Below are 15,509 nucleotides of genomic sequence, written 5' to 3' on the forward strand. Positions count from 1 at the left end.
TAATTTTCGAGAGGCATAAGCAATCACTTTCCCTTCTTGCATAAGAACACAACCCAAACCACGATGAGATGCATCACTATATATCACATACTCTTTTCCTTCAGTTGGTAGAGTAAGTATAGGAGCTTGTGTTAACAAGGATTTGAGCTTTTCAAAGCTCTCTTGGCATTTGTCATCACGAACTTAACTTCTTTCCTCAAAAGTTTAGTCAAAGGGAGGCTATAATGGAAAAACCTTTGACAAATCTTCTATAGTATCTGCTAAGCCCAAGAAGCTTCTAATTTCGGTTGGACTTTTAGGCGGTTTCCATTCAACGGTAGCTTGGATCTTCTTGGGGATCAACCTTTACACCCCGGCCGACACAATATGCCCGAGAAAAGCCACTTCACTAAGCCAAAACTCACATTTGGAAAGCTTAGCATAGAGTTCCCTCTCCTTCAAAGTTTGCAAGACAATCCGGAGATGTTTATCATGATTTTCCCTATTCTTGGAATATATCAAAATATCATCTATAAAGACCACCACAAATTGATCAAGATAAGGCTTGAATACACGATTCATAAGATCCATGAACACCGCAGGAGCATTAGTCAACCTAAATGGCATCACCAAAAATTCATAATGGCCATACCGAGTCCTAAAAGCGATTTTAGGGACATCTTGCTCACTTACCCGTAGTTGGTGATAACCCGACCTCGGAATCGATTTTTGAAACACACTAGCACCCTTCGGTTGGTAAAATAAGTCATCGATCCTAGCGTTGGATATACGGCTTTTGATTGTTACCTTGTTCAATTGTCGATAATCAATACAAAGCCTAAGAGTGCCATCTTTCTTCTTCACAAATAAAACGGAGCTCCCCAAGGAGAAACGCTGGGACGAATGAAAACTTTCTCAAGAAGTTCTGCCGATTGAATCTTGGTCTTTCCAGCGAGCCATCCGTCATGGGGAGCGATAGAAATAGGAGTAGTTCCGGGGAACAAGATCTATGGAAAACTCAATCTCCCCTTTCCGGAGGCAACCCGGGAGATTATCGGGGAAGACCTCGGGGAAAATCACACACGGTGGGTATGTCCTTGAGACTTGGAATCTCCGCGGTATCCACTATATGAGCAAGATAAGTATCACAACCTTGACGAATCATCTTCCTTGCCAAGACGCGAAATAATATTAGAAGTCAGGATCTTTCTCCTTGAACAACTATGCGAGAGTATTCGAAGCTTTAAAAGTTACACGCTTCAACCTACAATCAACTAGTGCATGATGTCTATGGAGCCAATCCATACCGATAATAACATCATAATCTTAGAAGGGCATTTTAATCAAGTCCATAGGAAAGACCAAATTTTGAATCATGAAAGGACAATTTTGATACATTCGATTACAAACAACCTGATGACCCAATGGACTTTTGACAAGCACATCGTGACAAGTCTCCATGAGTATTTCACATTTTCGGAAAAGCAAGTGACGAGCAAACATAGGAATGAGTAGAACCAGGATCAAACAATGTAATAGCATATAAGCCAAATAAGTGAAATTCACCAACAACCACGTCCGCTCCATCTTGGTCATCCCTCTGTCTCATGGCATAAAATCGTGCGGTAGCTGGCCCACTGATCGGCTCTACTTGAACTCAACTTGCTTGAGTGTTTCTAGATCTTTCACCTCTCGTTCCTTTGAGAAGGAGTAGTAGTAGATTTACGGATTGAGCCCTCGAATGTGGAAAAGACATAGGATTAGGATTAGGACAATCCTTCACTTTGTGATCAAGGCTTCCACAATTAAAACAAGCACAGGAAGCTTTCCTGCCGCAAGTACCATAGTGATTCTTCACACGTTGAGGACAAGTGGGTACACGAGTCTTGCCTTGGCCATGACTTAGAGTGCTAGCGAGAAGAAAAAATTTGATCGACTTTGCTTATGTTGAGCCGACTTGTGAACACCGCCGTACCTAGAATAATCAAACTTCCCTTTTTGGATGGACCTCCGTGATCCGAATTAGCTTTTCCGGACTTGTTCTCATTTCTACTAGCTTTTTCCTTGTCGATTCTTTCCCAGTAAGAGCGAATGAAACTAGTTTGTCAAAATTATCATGTTGTGGGCCTGCTGATTTTCGGATGGAGTCATTCAACCCATATTCAAATCTCTCGTATTTATCTTTTTCATCGAGATAATACCTCCAAGATATCGAGAAAGCCTAAGAAACTTTTGTTGATACTCCTAATAGACACACTCCTTTGCTCAAGATCCAAAAACTCCTTCTTCTTAGCATCACAATAAAAAGGAGGGACATATTTCATACGAAATGCATCCACAAAGTCATTCAAGTAAGAACCGGAGGTCTTGCTTTTGCATTAGGTACGGTCATCCACCAATCATAGGCATCTTTTTGTAAAAGAGAGATGGCATACTTAAATTTGGCAGCATTGGAGCACTCTAATTGATCAAAGACTCTCTCCATGCGCTCAAGCCATTGTTCAGCTTCCGTGGGATCAGTAGTGCCTTCAAACTCAACTCCACCCATTTTCCTCATCTTTTCAAAATTCACTTCATTAGGGTTGTACATTGTTCCAGCCAAGTGACGAAAAAACTTAGCCATATCTTTGAAACGGAGGTGTCATAACAGGAGTGCTATGACCTATCGTTCTATGATTATTCCCCACTTGCATTCACTAGCACGAGGATGATTAATATTAGGCAAACGTTCCCCATCTTCTTGAAAGTGAGGCGGGTCATTATCGGGCTTGACTTTATTAACATCTTCAATAGCTCTATTCGAAGAGGAGGCCATATCTTAATTCCTATAGAAGAGAAGATCACATTGCATTAGGGATAAGTACATGATGCATATGCACACTACACACTACAAAACATTTTAAATAAGTGTGCAAATAAATGTTATTAGTCAAACAATCTTCACAAAAACAACTATAAAAGAAGTCACAACAAAAGTCCTAGAACCATAAGCCAAGGCTCGATACCAAAACTTGTAGCACCTTTGGGAAGATGCCACTTACGAAACAAAAGCAAATTTCATACTTACAACGTTCATAAGAAATTTATGTAATAAGGTATTCGCAATAATTTAGTAGCGAAATAGGCCCATGTGAACAAGTTTCCAAAAACGACATCTCAACATAGTAGGATCTAAAGGAAGCCTTCTAAAACAAAATAGAAATATCCAACCATAAAAATGGACAACACCTATTTTGAGTTAAATCAACACTTTAGAATTTGTCAAACATTTAGTAGAGAAATATTTTTCATGCTACAACATCTAAGGCTCATACGAAGCATGAAATTCAACTCCCAATCAAAGCTCAACCCAAATACTAAATTTGATTTATTACAAGACTTGGGCATGGACACTCCCAAAATAGTCAAGTCATTCATCAAAACCAAGTTACAAAGTATTAGCATCATGACCCAAATTTCATTCAAAAGTGCATATCTAAGTGTATCGCATTGATCACGTACAAGTCCCCAAAAGTATACAAAATGAACGTGCTTCAAATACAAAAGTGACCTTCGTCGAGCATCCAAAGAGTCTACTTCAAATGGTCATCCTCAAGTCTCTTTCGGAACATCACCTACGATAGCAACAACTATCGCTAAGCATAAAGCTTTCTAGTGGCACATAAACTTAACTAACACTTAGAATAAAAATATAATGTAAGGAGTACAAGAATAAATTCTAGGAATAAGCTTGTCAAAATCACCATCAAGAACTAAATGAAGGTACAATCCTTTCAAGAAAATAAATATCAAATATTAAAATAGTTCAAGATATCACTATCCAAATCTCAAATATCAAGAAGCTTTCCAAAGCAAATCCAAGAAAGTTCACCATTTGGTTAATTTCGCCCAACACATACATCATGCAATTACATCAAAGCATAATCGAATAACAAGAAGGACCGGAGTCCCAAATCAAGTAGGGTCGTCACCCAATAATCAAGAGAATCAAGAACCATGTTGAAAGTGGCTTCCCCATTCATACTTAAGATGGACCAAGATCCATAATTAAGATGAAATGTGAATCCAAGGTCAAGATGGGACAAGATCCGAATAATCTCAAGAGGCATGCCAATATAAGTGACAAAGTCACTATCGCAAGAAAGGACAAAGTCCCAACGAGAATGCAATAATGCACAAGCAATCCGTATATGTGGGCGAGTTAGTTTGTCTCACAATAGCATTCCACATGATACCAAATGATATTCAAAGTTGCCGAGTGGCTCAAAGTGTTCATCCTCAATTAAACATAGCGAAATAAGAATTTAACTCGCAATAACCGAATAGGATAGCAAATTGAAGTAAAGACAAGTTTTACCCAAGCTCAAGATATTCAACATACTTCAACTAAATAAAATGTGAAATTCAAGAATATGTGCAAACCTTGGAGCTTTAGTGCCTCTAAAGCTCAAAGAAAAACACCAAGAAGTTACAATCCCAAGGCAACGATCAAGCAATTATATCGACTTCCTTAGCTTTTACAAGAGCCTCTTGCACCTTAAATACACAATGGAATACTCGCTTAAGGTCTAGAGTTTAACGATATAAAAGCTAAATCATGACGAACAAAAACGGGGCTAAATAGGTCACCATTATTGCAAAATCTTAAGTAGAAAAAATTAGGACAGCGGCTATGTGCTGCCTTGCAGTCCGATTTCGACATAGTAAACGGAGAGGAATTAGAATTTTCGCAAAACACGAAAGTCGTGGGAAATTTTATTGTCTTTCCACAGCATTTTGAATCACCAAATTCTGCCTTATAGATAAAAAGCTATGGTCAGTATACTAAGCTGCCGGCCCAAACGGGATTGAATTTCCCTACTCCAAAGTTTCAAAATCTCTAACAAAAACTTGAATATTTCATCCAAAATAATATGGAATAACAAGCTTACCACAAGATTGATTGAGCTTCTTGATTAATAGAGCTTCTTCACAAACCCAAAACCTAGGATTATCAAAACAAGACTTAACCTATTTGATTCTTGGTGGCAACCTTCCAAAATACATACAAAGCATGAAAACTTGGAGGATCTTGTTGATATTTGGAGAGTAGTTTATGTGGATTAGGATTTCTAATCGAGGGTTTAGGAGGGGAAGAAGAAGAATAAGAAGACCAAGTAGAGAGTGGGATTAAAGAAAAAATGGTCTTCTTTCCTTTGTAGTACCCACTTTTATTAATTGGGTCTTACTAATGGGCTTCAATATCCAAATAAAAAAAAATGACAAGTCCAAATTTATTTATTTTTCCAAACACAAAATAAGATTTTAGACTAAAAAAAAATAATAAAAAGTATTTACTACAAGAGCAAGATTATTTAAATGCCAATAATAAATTTAGGGTGTTACATCTACCTGATCATTTGCTACGCGAATCTTTGACTCATACCTATTTTGAAAATCCAACCAAGTTGTCGTGGGAAATCCAGCAAATTTTCCTTTAACTTCAATGAAGCACTTGAGCTTTTGGGGTTTAAATCGTTAGCAAAAGCTTTTGTTGCCCATTCATCTAGCACTGCAGGCACTCGCATGTGTTCCTTCTGGAATCTTACCACGAATTCCCGCAACAGTTCTTTGTCCTACTAGGCTACTTTGAATATATATGCCTTTCTTCCTGACAACTTTTTTGCTCCGGCATGTGCCTCCTCGAACCTTTTTTTTTTTTTTTTTAACAAAACTGATTCAATTTTATCCGGTTGCATATCATTGCCCTTCACGGTATCACGTGCTCTTGAGGGTCTGTGGTTCCGTCATATTTGGGCAGATTTTGCGTTTTGAACCTCTTAGTTATCAACTTCGGTGCAACACTTGGTGGGAACGACAACCTGACATATCTTTTGGAATCTGGCCCCTTTAACACTAGTGAAGTTCCCGAAATCTGATCTATCCGAATATTGAATGCCTTTAATTATTTCTCGTTGCTATCCAGTCGGCTGGTTAACTCCATTTCATTTTTTTTTCCAACCGACTAGATAAAGCTTTAAGATACTTCATGATTCCTGATACTTCATTGTTACCGGAACCACTTCCGCTACTTTCTCCTTGATCCTCAGTCTTGAATGTTCTATCCATTAGCCAAGCCTGCACTGGTTTCACCTTTCTTTTGTAGATTCGCAATTGTCTTCTGTTGTTTTTGCAACAGGTCCAAGATTTTCGTCAAATTTGACCAGTGGCGCTTATTTCGCATTCAGCGTCACCTTTTCTTCACAAGAAGTATACTGCTTCCACATGATTATGCCTCGATCATTTTCAAAGTACTTATCAAATGAGATTTATTCTCTATGAGGAAGAACTTTTGTTATCCTTCAAAACCTCGTCACCAATATCTATGTTGAAGCATCAACCTTGTTCACTAAGTACGAGTCATTTCTTATCAATTTTTTAGCAAGAAGTACCTCATGATTTAGAGCAAGAATAAACCTCGAAATATAGTGATTCACAAGTGCAAATAATTTACTCTAATAATTTGCCACAATTCATTAGTTCATAAGTTGAACACGAATATTTTCTAGATATATATACACCATTCTCTAAATACTCGTCAAGCACTTGTCCTTACTTGCCTTATTTATGCAAGTTTACCGACTAGATTAAAATTTTGAGTTCTTCTAAGAAACTTTTAAAGTTGACTTTATCACATTCTCCAATCTCTTTGGATGAGAAAGAAATACTCCATGGTACCGCTAGACCACAATAACATAGGAGACAAGTGTATCCTAGTAGCAATGTATGTATTCTTAATTAAGTATTCTCAATTATATTGAAATATGGATGTATAATCTCAAGTTTAGAAAAATCACCAAACTTAATTAATGTACATCTCTTTTTTGTCAAACACACAAAATACACAAAGTAAAGATATATTATGCTTCTCTCAAGAGACATCAAATTCACACTAAACAATTTCAAGTATAAATATGAACTATCCAATTTATGTCCCTCCATAACTTGAAAGTAAACTCTACATAATCTTTGTGTAATGGTCTAACAAATGACTGTAAACATGTCAAATATGTTATTTCTAAATTTAGCATGCGTTTAAGATCATCACAAAGTTGGTTATCTATCCCAATATTTATGAAACACGCTCCACAAAAATTAGAAACTCATGAATAAGTCAAATTAAGAAAGTAGAACCTGATTTTGCTACTACTTTATCCTTGAGTCATCACCTTAACTGTTGCTCTTACGGTGATTGGGTTAGAACCTTTATATGTGAGCAATACTTGTTACAATGATCCCATGGATTTTGTTTGTATCATCGGTTCGGAATCAAAACATAGGACCCAAATTCCTTCCTTTATTTGCTATCAAGATAATATAATTCCTTGACGACGCCAAATATATTTGCATCCTGAAGTGTCATATTACTGAACATATCTTTTAAGTAAGAAAACGTTAGTCCTTTCAACAAAAATTTTAAAAAATAATTCTTACGTGGGCCAATAATATAAAACATCTTTTCATGATCTCAAGAATGTTTTAAAGGTATTAACGTAAGCCTAATCCATGTCTTACAACCTTAAAAATAAAATTTCACGTATTTTCATGCATATATACTACCTAGGGGTGTCAAATGGGCGGGTTGGGCTGAAATTGGCCCAATCAAAATGGGCTGAGGTAATAAATGGGTTGGGTTAACATTGGCCCAAAAGTTACTTGGGCTGAAATGGGCTAAAATGGGCTGGGTCATGACCCGCCCAACTTGACCCAGTTTTTTTGAAGGGTCTATTTTCTAGAAAAACATTTTTTGCGAAAAATATTTTTCTTGAAAATTATTTTCGCGGATTTTTCGTGAAAAATATTTTTGAGGAAAACATTTTCCGTGGTAAATATTTTCGAGAAAAACATTTTTTGTGAAAAATATTTCCCTTCATATTAAACATATTTTCGTGAAAAATATTCCCCTTCATATTAAACATATCACAATATAAGATACATGATGCAAGAAAAGTGTATACATAAAAAAAAAAAAAAAAATCTCAAGCAATAAATCCAAATTTAAGTAAATCTTAAAATGGGTGCAAGTTGGAATCGCTTTAAAATGGGTGATGTTGGGTTGGGCTAAAAATCGGTACCACTATAAAAATATCTTGAGCCCAACCCATAAAATTTTGGGCGGGTTGGGCGGGCCATCACCTTTTGGGCCAAATTTGACACCCCTAATACTACCTAATGGTATATCAACAAACCAATTTCATTTGGTAAAAGAGTTAACTACCATAATAACTATTGTTAATCCTAATCATAGTATGCATATAAGACACAACGTATATATTACGAGATCAATCTATCCTATAATATTTATATATTGATTTCATAAACCATGAAGGATAGATAATTAAAGAAATTAGTAAAGAAAGTAGAACCCGATTTGCAAAGTAATTTTCTTCTTGATTAGGTGCTGTGCACTTGCCACCTTTTCGCACCTTTCTAATTTTGCGAGAAGGTGCATCCTTTCTTCTTACATCATTTCACAATTTGTATTAAAAAATGTGTGATTTTTCCTTCAAGTCTCTTTTCGAGTTCGCTACTTCCAGTATATCTGTCAGCAGTGCTATATATTTTTTTTAAACAATTATTTCTCACTTTCACTTTAATTATGCGAAAAACTTTAGCACTAGATCTGCAGGCATCAATTTTCAAGAATACTTCTTTCATCTGATTTCCTCCTTGGTGTTTTCTTGGAATTTTGTTTATACTTCTTTCATCTGATTTCCTCCTTGTTGTTTTCTTGGAATTTTGTTTACATCATCCATTGGTTATTTTCATTCATTATTAGGTCTCCATAAATTAAAGACCCTTTATGCATAGAAACTAATTTGACAATAGTCATAATGACCAATAACTGTGATGTCGCCCATATTGTTCCGTGAGCTCTAAATTTGTTGTGTTCCAAAGGGAGATGACAACATTTAAGAAGATTCTAATTTCTACTGTGTGATTTCATTCAAAGCAGTGCCTTTTGGCATTTGGGTTACATTGTTCTTCGCAGCAGACAACGGTTGAACTGAATTTCTCCTGTAACCGGATCGGCCACCGGAGCAGTTGTGTTGTTCAACAACTCTTTGGAAGCAGTGTTGGCTTGGTCTCTAATGTTTGCCATAACTACGAATTACCTAATTTCACGAATTTACGAGTGATTAGTAAGATACTTAGAGCAACAAAACAATACCACAATAATCTTTAGCTCCACGGTGGGCGCCAAACTGTTTACCTCAATAAAGGTACAGTTTAATTTGTTAGTGGTTTAAAGGATACGTGAATTGATTTGTTATGGATAAGAATAAGTAAATAACAATTGATAGTGAAATCTAGTAAATATAAGACAGAAAATGTAATATAATAAGCCTAAGCCGAATGAGCCCGTAAGAGTTTCTCCAATAGTGCTGACTCCGGATAAACACTTGGCTTTGATTAGCTCTGAGCCTCGGTACAAAAAGAATAAGAAATGCTTTATGAATTGTTGCTGATAATAGAGTATCAATGTTAAGCTAGGATTAATTGGATGCCTTACAATAAAATTAGTACCTCTACTTATACTAGAGTTCTGGGGTGCATGATCCACAAATCATGCCTCCTTAATTACTAATATTAATGTTGCAATAAAAGGTAATTAAAAAGTGATAAAGGGTAATAAAGCCTAATAAAAGCTAATAAAGGTCATCGGAGGAAACTTGGGGTCTTCGTAACGTCTCTATAACGGTTATATCTTGAATTGCTCCTTATCCGGCCACAGGTTTGTATCCGGTGTCCTCATGGTTGAGTCACTGGTGACTGGCCATTCTTGCTATGTGTCGCTTACTAACTCGCCCAACTCTTGAAATCGGTTTTTACCGTATACAATAGCTCTGTTATGTTTAGGATTATTTCAAAATTGAAATTATGGAGAAAATATAGCCACTAAAATTTCTATTGATTGTTTTAGACTATAAATTAAATTTTTTTCCTCTAAAGTTTTGTGCCTAATCAATTAAAACACCTTCACATAATTAGGACAAAAAGTATTAGTGGCGGAGTAGGAAATTTTGTCTAGAGTCTTCGAATTTTGAGGAAGTAATATATAATATATATATATATATATATATATATATATATATATATATATATATATATGTTATGGGTGTTCGATATGTAATATATATCCGTTTTAATACGTAATAATTGATGTCTACACGGACCACGGTATAATTTTTGACAAAATTGTTTGGTTGAACACCCCTCAAGGAACTTATTTCTCATGATTTGGAATATGCTCCATTCCATTTTGGATAAAGTAGTCGTTCTTTACGCTCGTCTTTTAAAACACCGATTGAGAGTATAGATAAATGGTGATATTCCTTTGAAGGAGTAGCATTGCACCTTGTAAAGGTGATTGCTTTGCTTGTTCTTTAAGCCATCTTCGTCGTCCTTCTCACTTAAATTTGTACAAACATTTTCTTTAGTTATGTATTATATATGCATTCCTTGAAATGTTCTTTTGGTTGGAAAACTCAAAATTTTTCCCCCATTAATAGCTCCTTTTCACTGTTCTACCTGAAAATAAGAATCAAAGATCATTTTAAAGTCTGATTTAGATGAGATGATGTAGTTTTATCTTTTAGGTGGCTATTTTTTTTTTATACTAAAATTCGAATTTTTTATTCATAGTACTAAAAGGTTTGAATGATGGCCTCTGAACTACTAATATATCAATCTGTCAACCATACTTAATTGTCAAGCGTGGTGCTCTTAGAGAGAGAACGAATTGAACGAAAATTTGTGCGCCTTTGCGCCTTGATGCTACACTAGAGCAACAATTAAGCTAGGCGAAGTCCACAACCCAGGCTTCACTAAGCTTTGGAGATTAAGGAGCCGTTTGGACATGGTTTGAAACCATGATTTGAAATTATGTTTGGACATGCAATTTGGATTTCTTAAGTTGTATTTTTTTTAGTCACTAAGAGGTTCAAAATATTATGATTCTTATGAACTACTAATGTAAAGGTTCAGTTACAAAATTGACTTTCTAAAAAATACATCATCTGAACTACTAATGTATCAATGTGTCAACTATACTTAATTTTCAAGCGTGGTGCTCTTAGAGAGAGAACCAATTGAACGAAAATTTGTGGCCTTGATTTTACACTAAAGAGCAACAATTAAGCATAGGAAAGCACACTGATTTCATCTCATGGTGTCAAACCATGGTCACTAAGCTTTAGAGATTAAGCATGCTTTAAGCGGGGTCCTTTTAACTGGCAATCAGAGGTTGCGTCAATGATTCTTACAAAAAAAAAAAAAAAAAAAATTCTTTGTGCATGATCATCAGGTACATCGATTATCGCTTCTTGGGAGATTATGTTGATAGGGGCCAGCACAGCTTGGAGACTATGACTCTTCTCCTTGCTTTAAAGGTATCTGTTTTGTCTGGATGTTAGTTCTGCTTTTACCTTTTGAATTAATCAATTATTTTTAATGCGATAAATGGTTGATTTAGGTTGAGTATCCCCACAACGTTCATTTAATTCGAGGGAACCATGAAGCGGCAGATATTAATGCGCTTTTCGGCTTTCGAATTGAGTGCATTGAACGCATGGTATGGTATCATTTACTGGAAAGTAGTCCAGCTTTCAAGTTTGCTACCTTCTACTGATGTTCATATCTGGAACAGGGTGAGAGAGATGGAATCTGGGCTTGGCATCGGATTAATAGGTTGTTCAATTCGCTTCCTCTCGCAGCGCTAATTGAGAAAAAAATAATCTGTATGCACGGTGGCATTGGAAGGTCAATTAATCATATAGAACAGATAGAGAATATCCAGCGTCCTATCACCATGGAAGCAGGGTCGATCATTCTGATGGATTTGTTGTGGTTAGTTTCTGTCTTTTCTTTGTCTTATGTCATTACTTTTGATGATCTCCTACTTTCTCACATTACTTTGTGCATCTAGGTCTGACCCAACTGAAAATGATAGTGTTGAAGGATTAAGACCAAATGCAAGAGGTCCAGGGTTGGTTACTTTTGGGGTAAGTAATTCTTTCAGTCTCTTCTTAGTTCTTTCAGTGTAATGAAATTCATTTTCACTTGAGCGCTTTTAGACTTCAGTCTTTTGGAAGCTGCCACATTCTTTTTCAGTTGTATCAACTGTATTCACTTACAAAGGACCCAGTATAGAAGGAACTGGCATTTGAACCAAAAAAATCAGCCTCCACCTCCCGTCCATTACTCATATTTTTTCATTGATTGCTTGTGTTCTTTCCATTTTTCCCAGTACAATCTTTTTGGGATCCATTGATGCCCTGCTATTTGCGATAATTCTACCTTTTAACTACAAGGATTTGAGCAATTTTAATTTTGTGTGCAATTTCATTGCACTCTGAGTCCTTAAATGGTAATTTGGTTCAGTCAGTTGGGTGTCCTTAAAGTTTCTTATAGGTATCAGGGACATCATTTTGCTGTTTCTGGTTTTGGTCTGTGGAAACCGTGGGTCATTCTTCTATCTTGCTTCTAAAGGTGTTTGGTTGAGTGCAGTGTCTCTAGCATTGCCTGTGTCCTCATAAGCCTTTGCCTATGTGCAGCCTGATCGTGTGATGGAATTTTGCAACAACAATGATCTTCAACTGATAGTGCGAGCGCACGAATGTGTGATGGATGGCTTTGAACGATTTGCTCAGGGACATCTAATTACACTTTTTTCAGCCACCAATTACTGTGGTATGTTCTAATTTAGGATGTTTGAAAATTGGGAAGTTTCCTATTTATCTCTTATGCAAATATTTGTCTGGGTTTTTCTTATATAGTTATTTTTGGCTGCAGGAACTGCTAATAATGCTGGTGCAATCTTGGTATTGGGTAGAGATCTTGTAGTGGTTCCAAAACTTATTCACCCATTGCCACCGGCACTTTCATCACCAGAAAATTCACCTGAGCGCATGGAAGACACTTGGATGCAGGTTCAATATTTCCAGATCTTTTGCTTCGACTTTTTACTTTGATCTATGTTAATCTTGCTTACATTAAATTTGTTCGAGTAGGAGTTAAATGCTAACAGACCGCCTACGCCAACTAGAGGTCGTCCTCAAACTGCCAATGATCGAGGTTCTCTTGCTTGGATTTAGATAGTAGTGAAGATTGTTTCCTACACTTCAGGCTCATGCTAACGTCGGGGGAATTCCATTGTATGTACAGCATGATGCCATTTGGAAAATGGCGGAGTTATAGATATCTTCTCGAAGAGATGAGGCTTCGAGGCCCTAGGAATCTTTGACAGAATGCACAGGCTTTAGACAGAACAAGATTGGATTTCGCAGGTTGCATACGCACCTGTTTGTCTTTGATGGAAACAGTTGGGGGTTAGAGTTGCTCTTTGTAAATTAAGCCACATGCAGGTAGAAGGAATTAGCTTTGTTGTTATCAAGGGTTTGTAGTGCTGGATTTTGTTTTGTTTGTTGTACTTTTTCATCGTTGGTGATATATATATTTTTCCTTGTTTAGGTGTATTATTTTTGTCTATGGTAGAAGAGGACTTCAGGTCCACTCTATATTATTGGTGAAATATATAATGCTAAATATCTGGTGGGAGTTCTTGTATCATAGAGGGGTGTTAGTTTGTGTAATTTGTGATGATACCTTGTACAATGTAACTATTTTGAAGAAGAAAAAAAGTTTTTATCTCAAAAGAAAATGATGAAGGGGAGGAATGGCTGATTGTTTTCTCTTTTATCTTCCATGTTATATATTCCCTTTGAAGAAACGTAGAAATTTACACCTTAAATTTGAGACGACATGGAGGTTTACTTTTGGTTGCATCCAGTTCCTTTATTTTTTGACCAGAATTACTTTGTGCTAACACTTGTGTTAATTGGCCCTAGAATGGAGACTTTTGTCTTATTCTCAAAAAGAAGAAAAAGAAAAGAAAGAATGGAGACCAATTTTTGTTACAATTGGTGTTGACTCTAAGGTGCAATATGTTTTCTTTCATGTTGCTATCACTGTTTAGTAGCAAAAATAGTTCCAGAATTTAAATGCTCAATCTTGTCCATTTTAATTTACTTTCCAAATAAAAAAATGACACAAAAAAAAATTAAGAAATACCTAAATTCCCTTTTATTCTTGAATTCTTGTTTTGGGATAATTTAGAGGATAAAATAGATATTTGGCCTGTTGAGTGACCTTTCGAGTGATATAGGTATAATTAAGTGACTTTTTCGTTACAAACAAAATAAACATGACTTTATTAGATAATTTGGATAATTGAGTGACCACTTGAGTAATGGACTTTTATTTTCGAAGTCCATTTTTGTGTTTGTCGGGAAATGGTTACTTCATTCTTGAGAATTTCAGGATCTACCGAGGCCCGAGGGTGTAATAAAAGTGAAAAAACATAAAGTAAAGATGTTACAAAATAATTATAATGCTACTGAAATGGGGAACATCTCTCAATATATACATAAACTTGATTCTTATTTATCCATACAACAATTCTTAGAAAGTTTTCTTCAATTATTATTTCTGTCTTAGCTCTGCTTTGTTTGAATTCAGTGTACGTAGTGTTTAAATGACGAATTTAAAAAATAATGTACTGAGAATGATAGCTGGATGAGTATTTTTGATCCAAAATAAGTCGAAGGATATTTATCTTTTTCAGTCTCCATTCTCTTGGAATATTAATATGTTTGTGAATTTCATGATGATGTTCCAGTTGTGTCTTTCTTTAATTTTTTTTCTTCGATGACAGTACTGTCCTCTTTGGTTTCTTCTTAATCAACAAATATAGATTTGTAAATAATTTGGTTCATATTATCTACATGTGCATTCTTGTTCAAAGATGAGTAGCGCCCATTCGGTTAAATTTTCAAAATTTGCTAATTTCGAAAAGTGCTTTTATCAAAATAAATTTTCGAAATAGTATTGTGAAGTCCGGGAAAATTTCGATGCTTTTGAAACTTAAGTTTGAATTTAAAGGATGAAAGTACATTATGGCGTAAATTTAATTTTCATGCTCTGATTTGGTATGAATATCAATATAGGTGTTGGAGAACGATTTGGAGTTAAGTTGAATTGATAATGAGGCCTAAAAAATGGAGTTGCGTAAAGCCCCGTAATTTTAAACCTTGGCTAAGGATAAATTAAAGTCTAGCTAAGGCAATGGAGAGGAGGACACATGACTCGGATTAAGTGAAGTGCATCAAGGACCAGGACAGAAAAGAACTGGTGGAGGACGTTCTCATTAGACGAAGATGGCAGTCATACTTCCATAAACTCTTGAACGAAAAAGGGCATAGAGACATTATGTTGGGAGATTCAGAGCACTCTGAGAGGTGTCACAATTTTGGGTATTGTAGGAGTATAACATTCGAGGAGGTTAAGGTTGTTGTTCACAGGATGCATAGAGGAAGAGCGATCGGGCCTGACGAGATCCGGGTGGAATTTTGGAAGAGCGCAGGCACGGTAGGTTTGGAGTGGCTGACTGGTTGTTTAATGTCATTTTTAAGACGGCAAAAATGCCCGAA

General features: G+C 36.0%; 1 protein-coding gene across 1 annotated transcript; it reads left to right on the top strand.

Annotated features, from left to right (window-relative positions):
* Window positions 1–11,304: 11,304 nt before the first annotated feature.
* LOC132032546 (serine/threonine-protein phosphatase BSL3-like) lies at window positions 11,305–13,712 on the top strand. Its single transcript, XM_059422180.1, has 7 exons — window positions 11,305–11,411; window positions 11,495–11,593; window positions 11,669–11,868; window positions 11,948–12,023; window positions 12,576–12,711; window positions 12,814–12,950; window positions 13,032–13,712. Exons 1-7 carry the CDS (start codon window positions 11,316–11,318, stop codon window positions 13,113–13,115), a joined length of 828 nt encoding a protein of 275 aa, XP_059278163.1. The 5' UTR covers window positions 11,305–11,315; the 3' UTR covers window positions 13,116–13,712.
* Window positions 13,713–15,509: the final 1,797 nt, after the last annotated feature.

The sequence above is a fragment of the Lycium ferocissimum genome, chromosome 10, assembly GCF_029784015.1.
Source record: "Lycium ferocissimum isolate CSIRO_LF1 chromosome 10, AGI_CSIRO_Lferr_CH_V1, whole genome shotgun sequence".
Classification (NCBI taxonomy): domain Eukaryota; kingdom Viridiplantae; phylum Streptophyta; class Magnoliopsida; order Solanales; family Solanaceae; genus Lycium; species Lycium ferocissimum.